General features: G+C 46.5%; 2 protein-coding genes across 4 annotated transcripts in view; one reads left to right on the top strand and one right to left on the bottom strand.

The window, feature by feature from the left end:
• The window catches only part of LOC144604983 (vesicle transport protein GOT1B), a 28,215-nt gene extending 17,114 nt beyond the window's left edge, over positions 1-11,101 (bottom strand). For all 3 annotated transcript variants that reach the window (XM_078419974.1, XM_078419972.1, XM_078419973.1), the window contains exons 1-3: positions 10,969-11,101; positions 2,891-2,982; positions 643-821 (exon numbers count right to left, since the gene is read on the bottom strand). In XM_078419974.1, the coding sequence (XP_078276100.1) occupies positions 643-821; positions 2,891-2,982; positions 10,969-10,993 (296 nt within the window). In that variant the 5' untranslated portion in view covers positions 10,994-11,101. The remainder of the gene's footprint in view (positions 1-642; positions 822-2,890; positions 2,983-10,968) is intronic.
• A 566-nt stretch (positions 11,102-11,667) lies between these two features.
• recql (RecQ helicase-like) overlaps positions 11,668-19,583 on the top strand; it is a 30,860-nt gene continuing 22,944 nt past the window's right edge. Inside the window, exon 1 of the mRNA XM_078419970.1 lies at positions 11,668-11,749. The gene's annotated coding sequence lies outside the window, so the exon portion shown is untranslated. The remainder of the gene's footprint in view (positions 11,750-19,583) is intronic.

Here is a 19,583-nt window from a genome sequence, read left to right as displayed (position 1 = left end):
CTTATAGAGGTGTACAAGATCTGTATATATCTTATCTATTCATTGTGAGGAATAGATAGCGTAAATACACAGTCTTTTATTCAGAGTAAGGGAATCAAGAACCAGAGGATATATACGTTTACGGTGATGAGGGAAAGACTTAAAGGAAGCCGAGGAGCAGTTTCTTTTTACACAAAGGGTGGTGGGTGTATGCAACGACCTGCCAGTGGAGGTAGTTGAGGCAGGTACAATCACAACTTCTAAAAAACATTGGGACAGGTACAAGGATCGGATAGGTTTAGAGGGATATGGGCCAAATGCAGATAGGTGGGACAAGTGTGAGTAGTTTGGGCCAAAGGGCCTGTTTTCACGCTGTATAACAAATAATTTTAGTTAACAAGAAACAAAGCAACATGATTCCAAAAAATATATATCCTGGTTTAGTGACAATTTAACTAAAAGTCTTAAAATCTACACTTCAAATTATATCCCCCCTCTTAATTGTTTTTCACCAGAATTAGTGATGCAAATGCTTTTTGAACCCCATAAATTATAATGTTCAAAATATTAAGAGAATTCAATGATCCATAACACAAGAACACTTTGTTTCATGGATATTCGTGCCAACAATGAAAGAATCGCCAAGGGTTCCAATTAACTCACCTGAATAAAAGAAAAAATCCATAAATTTCGAGTACCATGCCTATTACAGGCCAGCCAATGAGTACTACAAAAATTCCACCCAGAAAGAAACCAGTGGCTTTCATTTTGTGTTTCTGGAAGAAGAACCTGAACGTTCTTTCTAAACCGATTACAAAGGATAAACCTGCCACAAATAAAATCTGTAAAAAGAGAAAAAAAAACAAGTTACGAGGACCAAATGGAGGAAGACAAAATGAAAACCGGCTAGCGCCAAGTTTAGAACCCATGCTTAAAGCTAGTTCTCCAAGTACCTTTTTCCTTCATCATCAGCAGTCTTATATTATAAAATAAACGTAGAACAGTACAGCAGAGGAACAGGCCCTTCAGCCCACTGTGACACCCACCAAACTAACCTTATCTACCTGTGCATGGTCTTTGTCCCTCTGTTTCCCCTCTATTCATGTCTGTCCAAATGCCTCATAAACATTGCTATTGTATCTTCTCCTATCATAGCGATGGTGGGCATGAACGCAAGGGGCCAAATGGCCTGACTGAACACCTTACCTCTAAACTAAATCTCCCCAAGCAGTATGTTCTAGGTACCCACCATTTTGTGTAAAATAATTTCCCTCATAAATCTCCTTTAAAGACCCCCGCTCTCACATTAAGCCATATGCCTGCTATATTTTGACATTTTCAACCTGGGAAAAAATATCCTGACTACATCTACCCGTGCCACTCAAAATTATATCTACTTCCATCAGGAATTGTGCCAAACATAATGCCAAGACCAACTCTTATCTGTTTGCACGTGATCTATACCCCCCTATTTGCTGTATATCCATGCATCTATCCAAAAGCGTCATAACAGCTACAATTGTATTTGCCTCCATCAGGCAGCGTGTGCCAGGCACTGTCCACCTGTGTAAAAAACTTGCACTGCACATGACCTTTAATCTTTGCCTCTCTCATCTTAAAGTCATGCCCTCTCGAATTGATATTTCTGTCCGAGGAAAAGGGTCTGGCTGTCTACTCTATCTATGCCCCTCATTCATCTATCAGGTTTCCCTGCAAACTCAATGCTATTAAGGGTCATACAATTAATTGTATATTTTCCCTTCACATTCGACCTCCCAAAGAGCAACACTTCATACTTGCTTGGATTAAACTCCATCTGCCATTTCACCACCCATTTCTGTAGCAGATGTATATCCTGCTGTTTACTTTGACAGCCTTCCTCACAGTCCTCGACCCCAGCAAACTTTGTGTCACTTGAAAAGTTACTAACCAACCCGTCCACGTTTAATTCCAAGTCATTCAGAAATGGCTACTTAAAATTTCACGATCACAACCTGTGAAAAAATCTTCAAGTACATTTTTTTCCCTTTCAGTTTCAGTTGTGCTTACAGTGAGGATTTAGGGGGGAAAAAAATCCCAAAAGGAAAAGAAACAGGAGCTGAAGTCTCTGACCCACTGATGGTTGCAAGCTAATATTGGTGTACAGAGCAGAACAGGACTTGCCGTTTTAAAAGCTTTCCATACGAACCACATTGCACACCGTTTAAGATACGCTCAAGAATGAACGATGCTGCAGGAAGTGGTGGACATTGCCTGATCCATCACTGGTACTGACTTCCACACCATCAAAGGGATCTAGAGGAAGAGCTGCATCGAGAAGGCAGCTAATACCACCCAAGACCCACAACACCATGGCCATGTCTTCTATGCAATGCTATCATCGGGAAGAAGCTGCAGGAGTCTGAGAAGCATTATCTGCAGGCTCAAGAACAGCTTCAACCATCAGCTTCTTGAACCACCCTGTAACAACCCTAACCACAACCGTACCAAGGCATCGAACTGAGGTCCTTGCACTCCTATGGTTGCTCTACACACTTTGGCCATTTCATTATCATGGTCTAGTTTACTTGGAATAACATAATTTATTATATGTTTTATTTTGTTATTGTTTAATGTGTCTGCAAAGCTGCAACATGCAGGAATTTCACAGTTCTGATTCATATCTGATGCATATGATAAATAAACACTCTTGATTTGTCTTGACTTATTCTAAACAAGGAGGATAACAATAGAGAGCAGAAAACTTTCCCAATTGAATATTTTTCAATCAGCTCTATATATCCTGCCCAAAGTCTTTAGAGAGGCAACTAGAGATGGAAATGGTTATAATTTTTGTTTGAAAATCAGCTCTTCGTAAAAATGTGGACAATCTTAGTCTTTGAAGATGCACGCTTCATAAGGAACAACTTACATTTCCTATCGCAAGGAGTGCCTTATCAAAGAACAGGATCATGCCAAAGAACAGGAAAAACACGCCAAATCCTGTCAAGCCCATTCCAATCTCTGTAAAGAAAGTACATGGCAATCAGACTCAACATTCTGCTCTAAATCCCAGATGTCAACCAAACTAAAGTAACTTTAAACATGATACAAGTGGTGTTAACAAGTAGTGCTCTGGCAATATTTTAAAGGCACATAAAGAAACTCACATGAAGACATCATCTCAAAACATCTTAAAGCACTTTATAATCAATGATGTTTGAGGTCACTGTTGCAATGTCGGAAATACAACTATCAATTTTACACAGAGCAAGGTCCCATAAAACTAAAATGCAGATACCAAACTGCTTCAGTAATCTTGGCCAAGAGGAAAAGAATTGTCAAAAGATATCAAAAGAAAACAATTTAAAACAAAGGGGGTCGACCTATCCACATTCTTCAGCCTGACTCGCTGAGCTACTCCAGCATTGTGTGTCTTTTTTTTCCAATTTAAAACAGTACTGTGAAATGCAAGACAGCAGACATTACTACAGTTTAAATCCCATCTGAGTTATAGCACTTCCAATTATGCATTACTCTGATATCTTCAAAGCTGCTCATTTCACTCGTGAAACTCACTTGTTTGTGAGCCTGCATTTAGATAATTGTGTTCAGTTTTGGTCACCCTGCTATTGGAAGGAAGTCATTAAGCTGGATAGAGTGCAGAGAAGATTCACGAGCTATCAGTAAAGGTTGGGAAGGCTGGCACTTAATTTCTTGGAGGGCAGGAGGATGAGGTGCGATCTTATAGAGGGGTAAAAAAAATCACATGGGAATAAATGCAGTCTTTTGTGCAGTATAAGGGAATCAAAAACCAGAGGACATAGTCGATGAGGGGAGCAGAATTTAATAAGAATCTGAGAGGCAGCTTTTTCACTCAGCGAGTGATGCGTACATAGAACGAGCTGCCAGTGGAAGAGTCGTGGACAAGTTGTAAAGGTTTAGAGGGATATGGGGCAAACGCATGCAAATGGGACTAGCTTAGATGGGGTATCCTAGTGGGCATAGATGAGTTGCGCTGAAGGGCCTGTTTGACTGTATGACTATATGCCTCATTAAAGAAAATGTACCACTTAGTAATGTTTCACATGGCACTGTTAAGCTGGTTTATAACCAAATATGAAGTCCACCTTAATCACTGTTTCTGGATTGTCTGATAGACTGAAAACTTTTGACTCTTGTTTACAACCAGCATTGTGTTATCTATATACTAAAACTCTTGTTTGTTTGTTTGTTCTTGAACTACAGCCAAAACGGCACATGATAGCGCGACAATTTTAGGCCCACCTTACTCACCGTCGTCCGTTTGGTGCTAATGGATGAAGTTTCTGAAATCGGTGTTATATTTTTAAAGATATTCGCATTTTAAAGTTTAAATCTATCTCCTAGGGCGGGAGGGAGGGGGGGAGGAAGGGAAGATAAGGGGGGTTGAGGGGGATGGAGATGGGGGGAGGGGAAGGAGGAGAGGGGAAGGAGGAGAGGGGAAGGAGGAGAGGGGAAGGAGGAGAGGGGAAGGAGGAGAGGGGAAGGAGGAGAGGGGAAGGAGGAGAGGGGAAGGAGGAGAGGGGAAGGAGGAGAGGGGAAGGAGGAGAGGGGAAGGAGGAGAGGGGAAGGAGGAGAGGGGAAGGAGGAGAGGGGAAGGAGGAGAGGGGAAGGAGGAGAGGGGAAGGAGGAGAGGGGAAGGAGGAGAGGGGAGGGAGGAGTGGAGGTAGGGAAGGGGGTGGAGGGAGGGTGAGGAGGGATGATAAGGCGGGTTGAGGGAGATGGAGTGGGGGAGGGAGGAGATGGGGGGAGGGAGGAGATGGGGGAGGGGGAGAGAGGGAGGAGATGGGGGGAGGGGGAGAGAGGGAGGGGAAAGGGGGAGGGGAGGGAGGAGAGTGTGCTGCACCAATGCAGGAGAGGTTTGGGCCCAATGGGTCCACTTGGTCTAATAATTGATTAGCGGTAGCCGCATCTTTCGGCAACTCAGCATAGCGAATAGCACCAAACTGCCGAGTGATCGGAGCACAAAATCTCTGTTGGCACTCCTGAGCGGTGTCGAGTGAGTGCCGCACTGTGTAATGCACCATCATTAGGCTGCGGCTTTTAAACTGAAATGCCAACTGATTTCCAACAGCACTTCTCCTTTCGCATCTCCAGCGCCATATTCTGATTGAGGGAATTCGTTCTGATCAACAACAGATGAGCTGGTCATTAGCACATCATTATTTGTGGGAGTTTAGTAAGCATTTGGAGTCCAAATGGCAGAAAGGGCAGCTAGCAGAAATCCCAAGGTCAAAATGCTGCCTGGGATCAGAGTTACTTAAAAGGTTTAAGTATGGAGTTTGGGGGACAAAGCTGGCATTGGAGAGTGTCCAGGAGAGGTTTACAAGAATGATCCCAGGGCTGATTGGGGTAACCTAAGAGCTGTGTTTGATGGCTCTGGGCCTGTACTTGTTGGAGTTTAGTAGGACAAGGTGGAGGAAATCTCATTGAAATCTACTGGACAATGAAAGGCCTAGAATTCTAGTACTCGCATACATTGAGGGCAATACACAATGGCCAATAAACCTACCAATACACAAACCTTTGGGACAGGAAAGAAAAATAGAGCATGAAAGACCTAGAGCAGACCATGTGATGATGTTTCCACTCGTGGGAGTCTAGGACCAGAGGGTGTAGGAACGAACCGCAGATGATGGTTTAAATGCTGGAGTAACTCAGTGGGACAGGCCAGGAGAGAAGGAATGGGTGACGTTTCGGGTCGAGGCCCTTCTTCAGACTGATGTCAGGGGAGTGGGAGGGACAGATATAATGTAGTCGGAAACAGTAAGACTGGTGGGAGAACTGGGAAGGGGATGGAGAGAGAGAGGGAAACCAAGGGCTATTTGAAGTTAGAGAAGTCAATGTTCATACCGCTGGGGTGTAAGCTAACCAAGCAAAATATGAGGTGCTGTCCCTCCAATTTGCACGGGGCCTCACTCTGACAATGGAGGAGGCCCAGGACAGAAAGATCAGATTGGGAATGGGAGAGGGAGTTAAAGTGCTGAGCAACCGGGAGATCAGGTAAGTTAAGGTGGACCGAGCGGAGGTGTTCAGCAAAATGATCGCCGAGCCTGCGCTTGGTCTCGCCAATGTACAGGAGTTGACACCGGGAACAGCGGATACAGTAGATGAAGTTGGAAGAAATGCAAATGAACCTCTGCCTCACCTGAAAAGACTGTTGGGGTCCTTGGATGTGGTCAAGGGGGGAGGTAAAGGGACAGGTGTTGCATCTCCTGCGGTTGCAGGGGAAAGTACCTGGGGAGGAGGTGGTTTGGGTGGGAAGGGACGAGTTGACCAGGGAGTTGCGGAGGGAACTGTCTCTGTAGAAAGCATAAAGGGATGGAGATGGGAAGCTGTGGCCAGTAGTGGGATCCCGTTGGAGGTGGCAAAAATGTTGGAGGATTATATGCTGCATGCGACGGCTTATGGGGTGAAATGTGAGGACAAGGGCGCCCAGCTTCAGAAAAAAGGATGCACTTTGAGAAAGAAGATTAGGGAGGTATTCTAGCCAGAGGGTGCTGAATCTGTGGAATTAATTGTTGGAAAGCAGTGGAGGCCAAGTCATTGGGTATTTTTAAAGCAAAGCTTGATAAGTTTATTAGTAAGGGCGTCAAGGGTTATAGAAAAAAGGCAGGAGAATGAAGTTAAGGGGGAAAAATAGATGAACCATGATCGAATGGCAGGGAGGACTCGATGGGCCGAATGGCTAATGCTACTCCTATGTCTTTTGAGTGTCGTGGGTTCTCCCCTCCCACTCCATCAGTCTGTCGGGTGCCAACTCAAGATGCCTTCTGTCCATTTCATTTCACAGCTACTGCCTGACCCACTGAGTTCCTCCGGTTTGTGTCTTGCTCAAGATTCTCATATCTGCAGTTTCTTATGTCTTCAATATCACTTCCAATCTTGTTGTTTGTATCGTCTTAGTACGAGTTTCAAATTAAGGCTTAGGACTAAGTTCTTCTCAATGGATGGCACAACAGCTGAGCTGGTAGAGCTGCACCAGAGGCCCAGATTCAATCCTGACCCCCATTCTCCCTGTGACTGTGTGGGTTTCCTCCGGCTGCTCTGGTTTCTTCCCACATCCCAAAGACATGGGGTTTGTAGGTTATTTGGGCCTCCACAAATTGCCCATTGTGTTTAAGTGAGTGGTAGCATCTGGGGAGAGGTGATGACAATAAGGAGAGAATAACATTGGATTAGAATAGTGGTGGGAAAGATGCTGGAGTCAATTATTAAAGAGGTAATAATGGTGCATTTGAATAGCAGTAAGAACAACACCTCATATTTCGCCTGGGCAGCTTGCAGCCCAGTGGTATGAACACCGACTTCTCCCACTTTAGATAGTTCCTCTGTCCCTCTCTTCCCCTCCCCCTTCCCATATCTCCCTCTATCTTCCTGTCTCCACCTATATCCTTCCTTTGACCCGCCTGACATCAGTCTGAAGAAGGGTCTCGATCCGAAACGTCACCCATTCCTTCTCTCCTGAGATGCTGCCTGTCCTGCTGAGTTACTCCAGCATTTTGTGAATAAATACGTTCAATTTGTACTAGCATCTGCAATTATTGTCTTATACTAAGGATAAGTCCAAGTCAGCATGGATTTATGAAAGGGAAATCATGCTTGACTAATCTTCTGGAATTTTTTGAGGATGTGACAAGTAAAATGGATGAAGGGGAGCCAGTGGATGTACTGTATTTAGACTTTCAGAAAGCCTTTAATAAGGTCCCGCACGGGAGATTGGTGACTAAAATTAGAGCACATGTTATTGGGTGTTGACATGGATAGACAATTGGTTGGCAGACAGGAAGCAAAGAGTAGGAGTAAACGGGTCCTTTTCAGAATGGCAGGCAGTGGCGAGTGGAGTGCTGCAAGGCTCGGTGTTGGGGCCGCAACTGTTTACCATATATATTAATGATTTGGAAGACGAAATTAGAAGAAACACTAGCAAGTTTGCGGATGACACAAAGCTGGGTGGCAGTGTAAACTGTGATGGGTTGAAGAGGATGTTAGGAGATTGCAGGGTGACCTGGACAGGTTGAGTGAATGGACAGATGCAGTATAATATAGATACACGCGAGGTTATCCACTTTGGCAGCAAAAACAAGGAGGCAGATTATTATCTCAATGGTGTTAGGTTAGGTAAGGGGGAGGTGCAGCGAGACCTGGGCATCCTTGTACACCAGTCACTGAAAGTTGGCGTGCAGGTACAGCAGGCAGTGAAGAAAGCTAATGGAATGTTGGCCTTCATAACGAGAGGATTTCAGTATAGGAGTAAAGAGGTTCTTCTGCAGTTGTATAGGGCCCTGGTAAGACCACATCTGGAGTATTGTGTACAGTTTTGGTCTAATTTGAGGAAGGACATCCTTGTAATTGAGGCAGTGCAGCGTAGGTTCACAAGATTGATCCCTGGGATGGCGGGACTGTCATATGAGGAAAGATTGAAAAGACTAGGCTTGTATTCACTGGAGTTTAGAAGGATGAGAGGGGATCTTATAGAAACATGTAAAATTATAAAATTAGAGCACATGTTAGATGCAGGAAAAATGTTCCCAATGTTGGGCGAGTCCAGAACCAGGCGCCACAGTCTTAGAATAAAGGGGAGGCCATTTAAAACTGAGGCGAGGAAAAACTTTTTCACCCAGAGAGTTGTGAATTTGTGGAATTCTCTGCCACAGAGGGCAGTAGAAGCCAAATCAGTGGATGGATTTAAGAGTTAGATAGAGCTCTAGGGGCTAGTGGAATCAAGGGATATGGGGAGAAGGCAGGCACGGGTTATTGATTGGGGACGATCAGCCATGTATATAATGAATGGCGGTGCTGGCTCGAAGGGCCGCATGGCCTCCTCCTGCACCTATTTTCTATGTTTCCATGAGATTAGTGTAAATGGGTGCTTGATGGTCAGCATGGACTCAGAGGCCAATGGGCCTGTTTCCATGCTGTAACTCTCTATAGCTCTAATTCCATGATTGTTAGCTTTTCTCTTCAGCCTAAATAAAAACAAAGTACTGGAGTAACTGAGCAGTGAGGCAGTTTCTGGGAAGGAATGGACAGGTGGCGATTTGGGTCGGGACCCTTCAGACTATAACTGCGAGTGAGTCTCACAAAGCTCCTGTCAGAGGAAGGGGAACCTCTTCACAGTAGGCACACTTTGCAGCTGAGCAGTAAAATGGAAACACAAGAATTGCATATGCTGTAACTATCAGCAAAACACAAAGTGCTGGGGGAACAGGCAGCATTCTGTGGAGGGAGATTCTTCAGACAGAGTTTTACAGCAATACAGCATAGAAACAGGCCCTTCAGCCCTGGAGAACATGCATTGGTGTCTCAACCTGAAACATTGCCTATATTTGTTATCCAGGGATACTGCTTGTCCTGCAGCATTTTGTGTCTTTTCTTCATAAAATTCATTGGTTATAAAGTGATATTATGTCCATGTGAGTTTTAATGTAATTTCACCCAGTTAAAAGGCACTGGAACAGATATATGGATGGGAAAGGTTTAGAGGGAAATGGGGCAAACATTGGTTAATAGGTAGGAATGAACATCAGGTGCTGGTTTACACCGAAGATAGACACAAAAGTTTGGAGTACTCGGCAGTACAGGCAGCATCTCTGGAGAGAAGGAATGGGTGACATTTCAGGTCAAGACCCTTCTTCAGGAAGTAACTTCGATGGGGATCTTGGTCAGCATGAATACGTTGAGCCAAAGCCTGCTTCCGTGCAGTATGACCATGACTCTACAAAACTTGTCTTGCGAGCTATGACCTGGTGCAGTCTGATGTTAAGCATAGGAATCAAAACCAGAATGGATTTGAATTGGCGTGTTGGGCAACGTGGCCTGAATGTACTACATGAAAGTAAGGAACTACAGACACAAAAGACACATAATTTAGCAGATCTGGCAATATCTGTGGAGCAACACTTCTTCACACTTTTCTGCTCATCTCCCCAATGAGACCCTTATTCAACATCTGCAGTCCCCTGTTTCTACCACCTCTGGCAGCTTGTTCCAAATACCCAGTGTCTTCATAAAAGTCAGAACATATTTCTATGGAATAATTAACCATGCCAAAGTTTCCCTGGACCGGTTTACATGTTGTATGACTTAGATGTGTAAATAACATTTAAAGAGACATTTGAGCTTAACATCTGTAATTGGAAAGTTACTAGAGCGTATTTTGAGGGATAGGATACACATGCATTTACATGGACAAGGGCAGATTACAGACTTTAGGATTTTATACGTTGGAGATCGTGTCTCACAAATCTGATTTGAGTTTTTTGAAGATGTGACCCTCGGTGTTGATGTGGACAGCACTGTACATGGACTTCAGCAAAGTATTTAACAAGGTTCCACATAGAAGGCTGCTCTAGAAGGCTAGATAACATGGGACAGCTGACAGGATAGAAAACCATGAGAGGAATAGATCGGGTAGATGCACAGTCTCATGCCCAGAGTAGGGGAATCAAGAAACAGAGGACATAGGTTTAAGGTGAAAGGGAAAAGATTTAATAGGAATCTGAGGGGTCACTTTTTTTTACACAAAGGGTGGTGGGTGTATGGAACAAGCTGGCGGAGGAGGTAGCTGAGGGAGGGAGGGAGAAACATTTAGACAGGTACATGGAGAGGACAGGTTTAGAGGGGTATGGGTCAAAAGCAGGCAGGTGGGACTAGTGTAGATGGGTCATGTTGGGCCGAAGGGCCTGTTCTACGTCTTGACCCGAAGTGATTTGACTGTGAGATCTGGTCTCTTTGGGCTGCTCGGTGTAGCTGCAGCCAGTGAGCGGGCCCGGGACCAGCCCCCTGGTCTCATCCCATCATCTCCCCAGGCCGGGCATCAACCGGCTCTGCCCCGCGACCAGTCCAGGCCGTGGGCGGAGCATCGGCTCCGTCCACACCCAGCCGCCGGGCCGCCGCCACCCCACCCGGCCCGTCCTTCTCCCATCTCCCTCCCCACCCTCCAGCCCGGGGGGCTGGCTGACTCACTCTGCGAGTCCGTGAGCGAGATCATGGTGGCGGCCGCTGCCTCTCATCGGCGTCGCTCGCCCGCCCGCCTCCGTCTCCGCCGCCACGTCCTCCGGAAACACGCGCCGCTGCCGACCCGGCACTTCCGTCCGCCCCGCCCCACCCATCCCTGCACTGTGAGTGTCAGCCCGAGGTCCCGCCCCTCCGGGGACTGAGTGACGTCCTGGGGCCCCGCCCTTCCGGGGACTGAGTGACGCCCCGGGGCCCCTCCCTCCCTGGACTCTGAGTGACGGCCCGAGGCCCCGCCCCTCCCTGGACTGTGATGGACGGCCCGAGGCCCCGCCCCCTCGACTGTGAGTGTCGATCCGGGGCCCCTCACTCCATGGACTGTGATTGACGGCCCGAGGGCCCGCCCCTCTCACTCTCTGCTTGTCGGTGGAAGCCCCTCCACACGTGACTGTCGGGCGTCGTTTCTGTTGACGGGAGACAGACAAAAAATGCTGGGTGCAGTAATCCAGCGGCATTCTCTGGAAAGAAGGAATAGGTGACGTTTCGGGTCGAGACCCTTCTTCAGCCTTTGGTTGTGATGGCCCGGCCCCACCTTGAAGCCCCTCCCCCTCTGCTGCACTCACGTGGTTGACCGGCCCCAGTGAGTGACAGATGCAGACCCCGCCCTCTGCGGGGTAACGCGTCGTCGAGCACGTGACGCCATGGCCCCGCCCCCCCGGATGCTCGGTGCCGCGCGCCGTCTAGTCGGGGTCTCTGACGGACGTCGCCAGCCCGCGCCCGTCCGCCCGCCCAGGTAGGCCCCGCCGCCCCGGTCCACGGTTCACACCCTCCCCCCCCCCCCCTTCCACCGATGGAGAGGGGCCCCGGTGCTGATTGATGGGAGAGGATGTGGCTGGGAACCTTCTGTGCATCCCTCTCCCTCTGGCCCAGTGCTGGAGGGCCAGGGACATGTCAGTTGGCTGAAGGGCATGGGAAATGTCAGTGTGCTAGAATATCAGGCGTGATGGACAGAAGGGCCTGTTGCTGTCCCATTTCTGGAATTCGCTGCCACAGAAGGCAGTGAAGGCTGATTCTGGTTCTGGTTGATTACTGCGCAAACACTCATACGTGGTTATCTCGCGCAGGTCGGAGTGAGTAGAGTAGTGATTAAATTCATCCAATTCACTGGATGTTTTTAAGAGAGTTAGATGGAGCTCTGACTTAGGGCTAACAGAATCAAGGGATATGGGGAGAAAGCAGGAACGGGGTACTGATTCTGGATGGTCAGCCATGATCATATTGAATGGTGATGCTGGCTCGAAGGGCCTATGTTTCATCCTCTATGGACCATCATCTTCTCAGTCCAAAGTGCTGGAGGGCCAGTGACTTGTTAGTGTGTTAGAATATTAAGCCTTGATGGGCTGGACGACTTCAGCGGGCCAGGCAGCAGCCAGGAAGTTAAACAAAGAGGGTCTTGGATCCATGCAGTTTGGAAACAGGCAATTAAACACTCTTGATTCATTTTATTCCTCCTTCCTGATATTCATGTCCCCTATTGCTGTGTCACTCAGTCTGTCTTGGTTTCTGACCTAAAACAAACATTCCCTTCCAGCTTGCTGTCCGTTCCTCCTTTTTCTCTGCAGCTTAAATCCTGTTTCTAACTGACCTGAGTTCTGATGGTAGCCGATTGATCTGAAACATTGTGTGTTTTCTCCTAATGTTCATAGCTGCCCTACTGAGACCTTACAGTATTGTGTTATTTTTAGTTTAGTTTAGAGTACAGCATCGTCTGAAGAAGGATCTTGACCTGAAACGTCACCCATTCCTTCTCTCCAGAGATGCTGCCTGTCCTGCTGAGTTGCTCCAGCATTTTGTGTCTATCTTCGGTTTAAACCAGTATCTGCAGTTCCTTCCTACACAGCACGGAACGCAAGCCCACCGAGTCTGTGCCAATCAGTGATCCTCGCACACTTACACTATCCTAGACACACCAGGGACAATTTACAATTGCAGGTCACGGGGAAGAACGTACCAACTCTTTACAGACAGCACCTGTAGACAGGATCCAGCCCCGGTCTCTGGCGCTGTAAGGCAGCAGCTGCGTCATGCTATTATTTAGAAGCCGGGTTCCTCCAGCACTTTGGATTTTGCTCAAGATTCCAGCATCTGCAGTTCCTTGTTTTTCCGGATCTAAGTCGTTTTAATTTTATTTTAGTTCTATTTTATTTTGTTTTTTTGAATTTTTATTTAGTTTTATTTTAGTTCTAGATATATTTTGATTTTGGCTAGCATGCCCTTTGCTCCTGTGACTCATGTATTAGCTATCGCTATGTGTGCAGGCTAGCCAAATTTGGCTTTAGAACTGGGATTGATGTAAACATTTCCAAACGGAAAATTCCTACGGGATCTCAAGTTACTTTTGTTGCTTGGGGAACCAAGCTGGTTCCACAGAACAGCTCTCAAATGTATAAAGCAGAGAACTTTCCAGCTGGATATGGTCGAGACGTAAGCCAAAAAGTTGAGTCAGTAGCACAATACAAATTGACGATTTCCTTTACGCGGTTTCCTTTATGGTAAATGTCAAAAATCAACGTGGCAATTCCATTCCCCCTACTTGATGTCAGGGGAACCAATATGTCGGTTCATCTTTTGTCTCTATTCCCTCCTTTTCTCTTCTGCCTCTTCCGTTGAACCATCCATCAATATGAGCCAGAACCATCTAAGACAGTCATAATTGGTAGATTAGTATTATCCCCCTGACTTGTGCAGGTCATATATAGGGTATTACTACTAATTTGGCTGCACATGCTGACAGAACTTGGCGATCTAAAATTTACACTGAAGGAGGCAATGATGGTGTAAAAAAGCGGTCTGGAATTCAAATTAACTAGGATCAGGAATTATAATGTGATCCTTTGGGCTTGTTGCACCATTCAAAGTCAAAGCATTGAGTACAGAAGTTGGGAGATCATGTTGCAGTTATGTAAGACGTTGGTGAGGTCACATTTAAAATATTGTGTTCAATTTTGGTCACCATGTTATAGGAAAGATGGTGTCAAGCTGGAAAGGAGATTTACGAAAATGTTGCCAGGACTCAAGGGCCTGAGTTATGGGGAGAGGTTGAGCAGGCTAGGACTTTATTGCTTGAGGTGCAGGAGGATGAGGTGATCTTATAGAGGAGTACAAAATCGCATGAGAAATAGATCAGGTAAATCCCTAGAGTATTTTTCCCAGAGTAGGTAAATCGAGAACCAGAGGACATGGGTTTAAGGTGAGGGGGGAAAGATTTATTAGGAACCTGAGGAGTAAGTTTTTTTACACAAAAGGTCGTGGGTGTATGGAACAAGCTGCCTGAAGAGGTAATTGAGGCAGGTACTATCGCTACGTTTAAGAAACATTTAGACAGGTACATGGATGGGATAGGTTTAAAGTAATAAGAGCCAAGTGCGGGCAGGTAGGACTGGTGTAGATGAGATATGTTGGTCGGTGTGGGCCGATGGGCCTGTTTCCAAGCTGTATGACTCCATGAGTCTTAAGTAATATGTTTGAAAAGTCCGGGAGCAGAGCAAGGACGCCCGTTGGCTGAGAAGAAAAGTGAGTGTTAATTGCAGAGGAAAAGGCAGTTTAAAAAGAGCGCATAACTCCAAGCTGGTCAGGAAGGCAGCAGAGAAGTGAGATTGGTTGATCAATTAAAGCAGACGATTGGTAAATTGGCCATTTAAGTAATTTAGTGACTGATATAAGCAAGGCTTGCACAAGGGGTGCAGCCCTGTTGAGGGAAGTGCCCTGTGAGAAAAGTGCGAGTCTTTGGCTGCGAGTCTTCGGCTGCGAGTCTTCGGCGAGGTGAGGAGGTTACGCTTGTTTTTGAGCCGAAATTGTTTTTGACACCAAAGTGATGGCGCACAAGTTGGTGCAGTGTGTTTCCTGCAGGATGTGGGAAGGTAGAGACACTGCTGGAGCTTCTGGGAGCTACACCTGCAAGAACTGTGTCCAGGTGCAGCTCCTGATTGGACGTGTGGCAGTGTTGGAAAAGCAGTTGGTTGACCTCGGGGCCATCCGGGAATGCGAGAGTTTCCTGGACAGGACCTACTGTGAGGCTGTCACGCCAAGGGTCCAGGTCGAGCGAAGGTGGGAGACCGTTTCAGGGGGGAGCGAACGTGGACTACAGGAGACCCCGGGGGCTGTGCCTATTGCAAACAGGTACACCCTATTGGGAACTGTTGGGGCAGAAGACGCTTCCAGTCCGAGCGGCAGTCGCGTTGGCGGTTCTATCCCAGGCAAGGAAACTCGACCGGGGAGACCGAAGTCAGGAAGAGCCATAGTAGTCGGTGACTCCATTGTCCGAGGTACGGACAGGAGATTCTGTGGCGACAGGCGGGAGTCGAGGATGGTTTGTTGCCTCCCTGGTGCCAGGGTTCAAGACATCACGGAGCGGCTGCAAAACATCCTAGCGAGGGAAGGTGATCAACCGGAAGTAGTTGTGCATGTGGGCACAAACGACGTCGGGAGGAAGAGGAAGGAGATACTGCAGCGTGAGTTTAGGGAGTTAGGAAGAACACTGAGAAGCAGGACGTCGAGGGTGGTTATCTCTGGACTGCTGCCAGTCCCTCGTGCTGGTGAGGGCAGGTACAGAGAAATCGGGTATATGAATGTATGGCTGAGGGGCTGGTGCAGGGAGCAGGGATTTAGATTTCTAGACCACTGGGATCTCTTCTGGGGTAGGGGTGACCTGTACAAAAGGGACGGGTTACACCTTAACAGCAGGGGGACCAACATTCTGGCAGGCAGGTTTGCTAGTGCTACAAGCGTGGCTTTAAACTAAGTAGTGGGGGGGAGGGGTTGACAAATTGGGAATATGGAGATGGAGTTAAAGGGGAAGCAAATACAGGAGAAACTGTAAAGGACTCTCGTATGAATGGGAAGGGAAGTTCTAGAAGGGATATGAGAGTAAGGTCAGGGCCAATGGTGACCGGTGTGAGCGGGGAGGTAAATACCGAAGTTAAAGTGTTGTATTTAAATGCGCGAAGTATAAGAAATAAAGTGGATGAGCTTGAGGCTCAGTTAGACATTGGCAAGTATGATGTTGTGGGAATCACTGATACATGGCTACAAGAGGACCAGGGCTGGGAGCTGAATATTCAGGGGTACACAACGTACAAAAAAAACAGGCAGGTCGGGAGAGGGGGCGGGGTAGCTCTGTTGGTAAGGAATGGTATTCACTCCCTTGCAAGGAGTGACATAGAATCAGGAGATGTAGAATCAGTATGGATAGAGATGAGGAATTGTAAGGGTAAAAAGACCCTAATGGGAGTCATCTACAGGCCCCCAAACAGTAGCCTCGACATAGGGTGCAAGTTGAATCAGGAGCTAAAATTGGCATGTCACAAATGTAATGCTGTGGTGGTCATGGGAGATTTCAACATGCAGGTAGACTGGGAAAATCAGGTTGGTAATGGACCCCAGGAAAGAGAGTTTGTGGAGTGCCTCCGAGATGGATTCTTAGAACAGCTTGTACTGGAGCCTACCAGGGAGAAGGCAATTCTGGATTTAGTGTTATTTAATGAACCTGACCTGATAAGGGGACTCGAGGTAAATGAGCCATTAGGAGGCAGTGACCACAATCTGATAAGTTTTACTCTACAAATGGAGAGGGAGAAGGGAAAATCGGAGGTGTCAGTATTACAGTATGACAAAGGGGATTACAGAGGCATGAGGCAGGAGTTGGCCAAAATTGACTGGAAGGAGGACCTAGCAGGGAAGACTGGAGCAGCAATGGCAGGTATTCCTGGGAATGCAGAAGTTGCAGGATCAATTTATCCCAAAGAGGAGGAAAGATTCTAAGGGGAATAAGAGGCACCCGTGGCTGACAAGGGAAGTCAAGGACACCATAAAAGTAAAAGGGAAGAAGTATAGCATAGCAAAGAAGAGTGGGATGCCAGAGGATTAGGACTCTTTTAAAGAGCAACAGAAGATAACTTAAAAAGGCAATACGGGGAGAAAAGATGAGGTACGAGGGTAAACTAGCCAATAATATAAAGGAGGATAGTAAAAGCTTTTTTAGGTATGTGAAGAAGAAAAAAATAGTCAAGGCAAATGTGGGTCCCTTGAAGACAGAAGCAGGGGAATTTATTATGGGGAACAAGGAAATGGCAGAAGAGTTGAACCGGTACTTTGGATCTGTCTTCACTGAGGAGGATACAAACAATCTCCCAGATGTTCTAGTGGCCAGAGATCCTAGGGTGACGGAGGAACTGGAGGAAATCCACATTAGGCAGGAAAAAGTTTTGGGTAGACTAATGGGACTCAAGGCTGATAAATCCCCAGGGCCTGATGGTCTGCATCCCAGGGTGCTTAAGGAGGTGGCTCTAGAAATTGTGGGCGCATTAGTGATTATTTTCCAATGTTCTATAGATTCCGGGTCAGTTCCTGTGGATTGGAGGGTAGCTAATGTTATCCCACTTTTCATGAAAGGAGGGAGAGAGAAAACGGGAAATTATAGACCAGTTAATCTGACATCAGTGGTGAGGAAGATGCTGGAGTCAATTATAAAAGACGAAATTGCGGAGCATTTGGATCGCAGTAACAGGATCGTTCTGAGTCAGCATGGATTTACGAAGGGGAAATCGTGCTTGACTAATCTACTGGAATTTTTTGAGGATGTAACTAGGAAAATTGACAGGGGAGAGCCGGTGGATGTGGTGTACCTCGACTTTCAGAAAGCCTTCGACAAGGTCCCACATAGGAGATTGGTGGGCAAAATTAGAGCACATGGTATTGGAGGTAGGGTACTGACATGGATAGAAAGTTGGTTGACAGACAGAAAGCAAAGAGTGGGGATAAATGGGTCCCTTTCAGAATGGCAGGTAGTGACTAGTGGGGTACCGCAAGGCTCGGTGTTGGGACCGCAGCTATTTACAATATACATCAATGACTTGGATGAAGGGATTAAAAGTACCATTAGCAAATTTGCCGATGATACAAAGCTAGGTGGCAGTGTGAACTGTGAGGAAGATGCTATGAGGTTGCAGGGTGACTTGGACAGGTTGTGTGAGTGGGCGAATGCATGGCAGATGCAGTTTAATGTGGATAAGTGTGAGGTTATCCACTTTGGTGGTAAGAATAGGAAGGCAGATTATTATTTGAATGGTGTCAAGTTAGGAAAAGGGGACGTACAACGTGATCTGGGTGTCATAGTGCATCAGTCACTGAAAGGAAGCATGCAGGTACAGCAGGCAGTGAAGAAAGCCAATGGAATGTTGGCATTCATAACAAGAGGAGTTGAGTATAGGAGCAAAGAGGTCCTTCTGTAGTTGTACAGGGCCCTAGTGAGACCGCACCTGGAGTACTGTGTGCAGTTTTGGTCTCCAAATTTGAGGAAGGATATTCTTGCTATTGAGGGCGTGCAGCGTAGGTTTACTAGGTTAATTCCCGGAATGGCGGGACTGTCATATGTTGAAAGACTAGAGCGACTAGGTTTGTATACACTGGAATTTAGAAGGATGAGAGGGGATCTTATCGAAACGTATAAGATTATTAAGGGGTTGGACATGTTAGAGGCAGGAAACATGTTCCCAATGTTGGGGGAGTCCAGAACCAGGGGCCACAGTTTAAGAATAAGGGGCAGGCCATTTAGAACAGAGATGAGGAAAAACTTTTTTAGTCAGAGAGTTGTGAATCTGTGGAATTCTCTGCCTCAGAGGGCAGTGGAGGCCAATTCTCTGAATACATTCAAGAGAGAGCTAGATAGAGCTCTTAAGGATAGCGGAGTCAGTGGGTATGGGGAGAAAGCAGGAACGGGGTACTGATTGAGAATGATCAGCCACATTGAATGGCGGTGTTGGCTCGAAGGGCCGAATGGCCTACTCCTGCACCTATTGTCTATTGTCTATTGTCTATGTACAGCAACATTATCAACTGTATGTAGTGATATGGAAATTGTGCAGCAGAAACTAGCCATGGTAAAAGTATCATCGAGACTTTTTAAAATGGACTTGTATTCACTCAGTAATTATTAAAATCGCCATATCTGTGTTCAGAAATTTATATTTTACGATACAATAAAACTTTTTAAACACATTTGAAATCTTTCAGGTGAGAGGTTAAGGGTTTAAAGATGATTTGTGGGCCAATTGTTTTTTCCCACAAAGAGTGGTGGGTGCCTGGAACGCGCCGCCAGGGGTGGTGTTGGTGATAGATGCGATAGTGGCGTTTCAGAGACTTTTGGATAGGCGCATGGATATGCAGGGAATGTTGGGATAATGTGCAGGCAGACATTTCCTGGAAACATCAGAGGTTGAGCGGAGACCTGATAAAAGTCGTTAAAATTATGAGCGGCATAGATAGGCTAGACAGTCAGAACCTTTTTTTCCCCAGGGTGAAAAATCATAGACGGGAGGGCATAGCTTTAAAGTGAGAGGGGCAAAGTTTAAAAGAGATGTGTGTGGTAAGAGTGGCAGGTGCCTGGAATGCACAGCAAAGGATGGTGGTCAAGGTAGATGCAATAGTGGTTTTTAAGAGGCTTTCAGATAGACACATGGATATGCAGGGAATGGAGGGATATGGATGATATGCAGGCAGATATGAGTCGTTCATCTTGACCCCAATTTTGGCATGGGCATTGTGGGCCGAATGGCCTGATCCCATGCTGT

Source organism: Rhinoraja longicauda, chromosome 23, assembly GCF_053455715.1.
Source record: "Rhinoraja longicauda isolate Sanriku21f chromosome 23, sRhiLon1.1, whole genome shotgun sequence".
Classification (NCBI taxonomy): domain Eukaryota; kingdom Metazoa; phylum Chordata; class Chondrichthyes; order Rajiformes; family Arhynchobatidae; genus Rhinoraja; species Rhinoraja longicauda.
The sequence above is the reverse complement of the archived record's forward strand: the minus strand, read 5'-3'. Positions and strand labels throughout refer to the sequence as shown.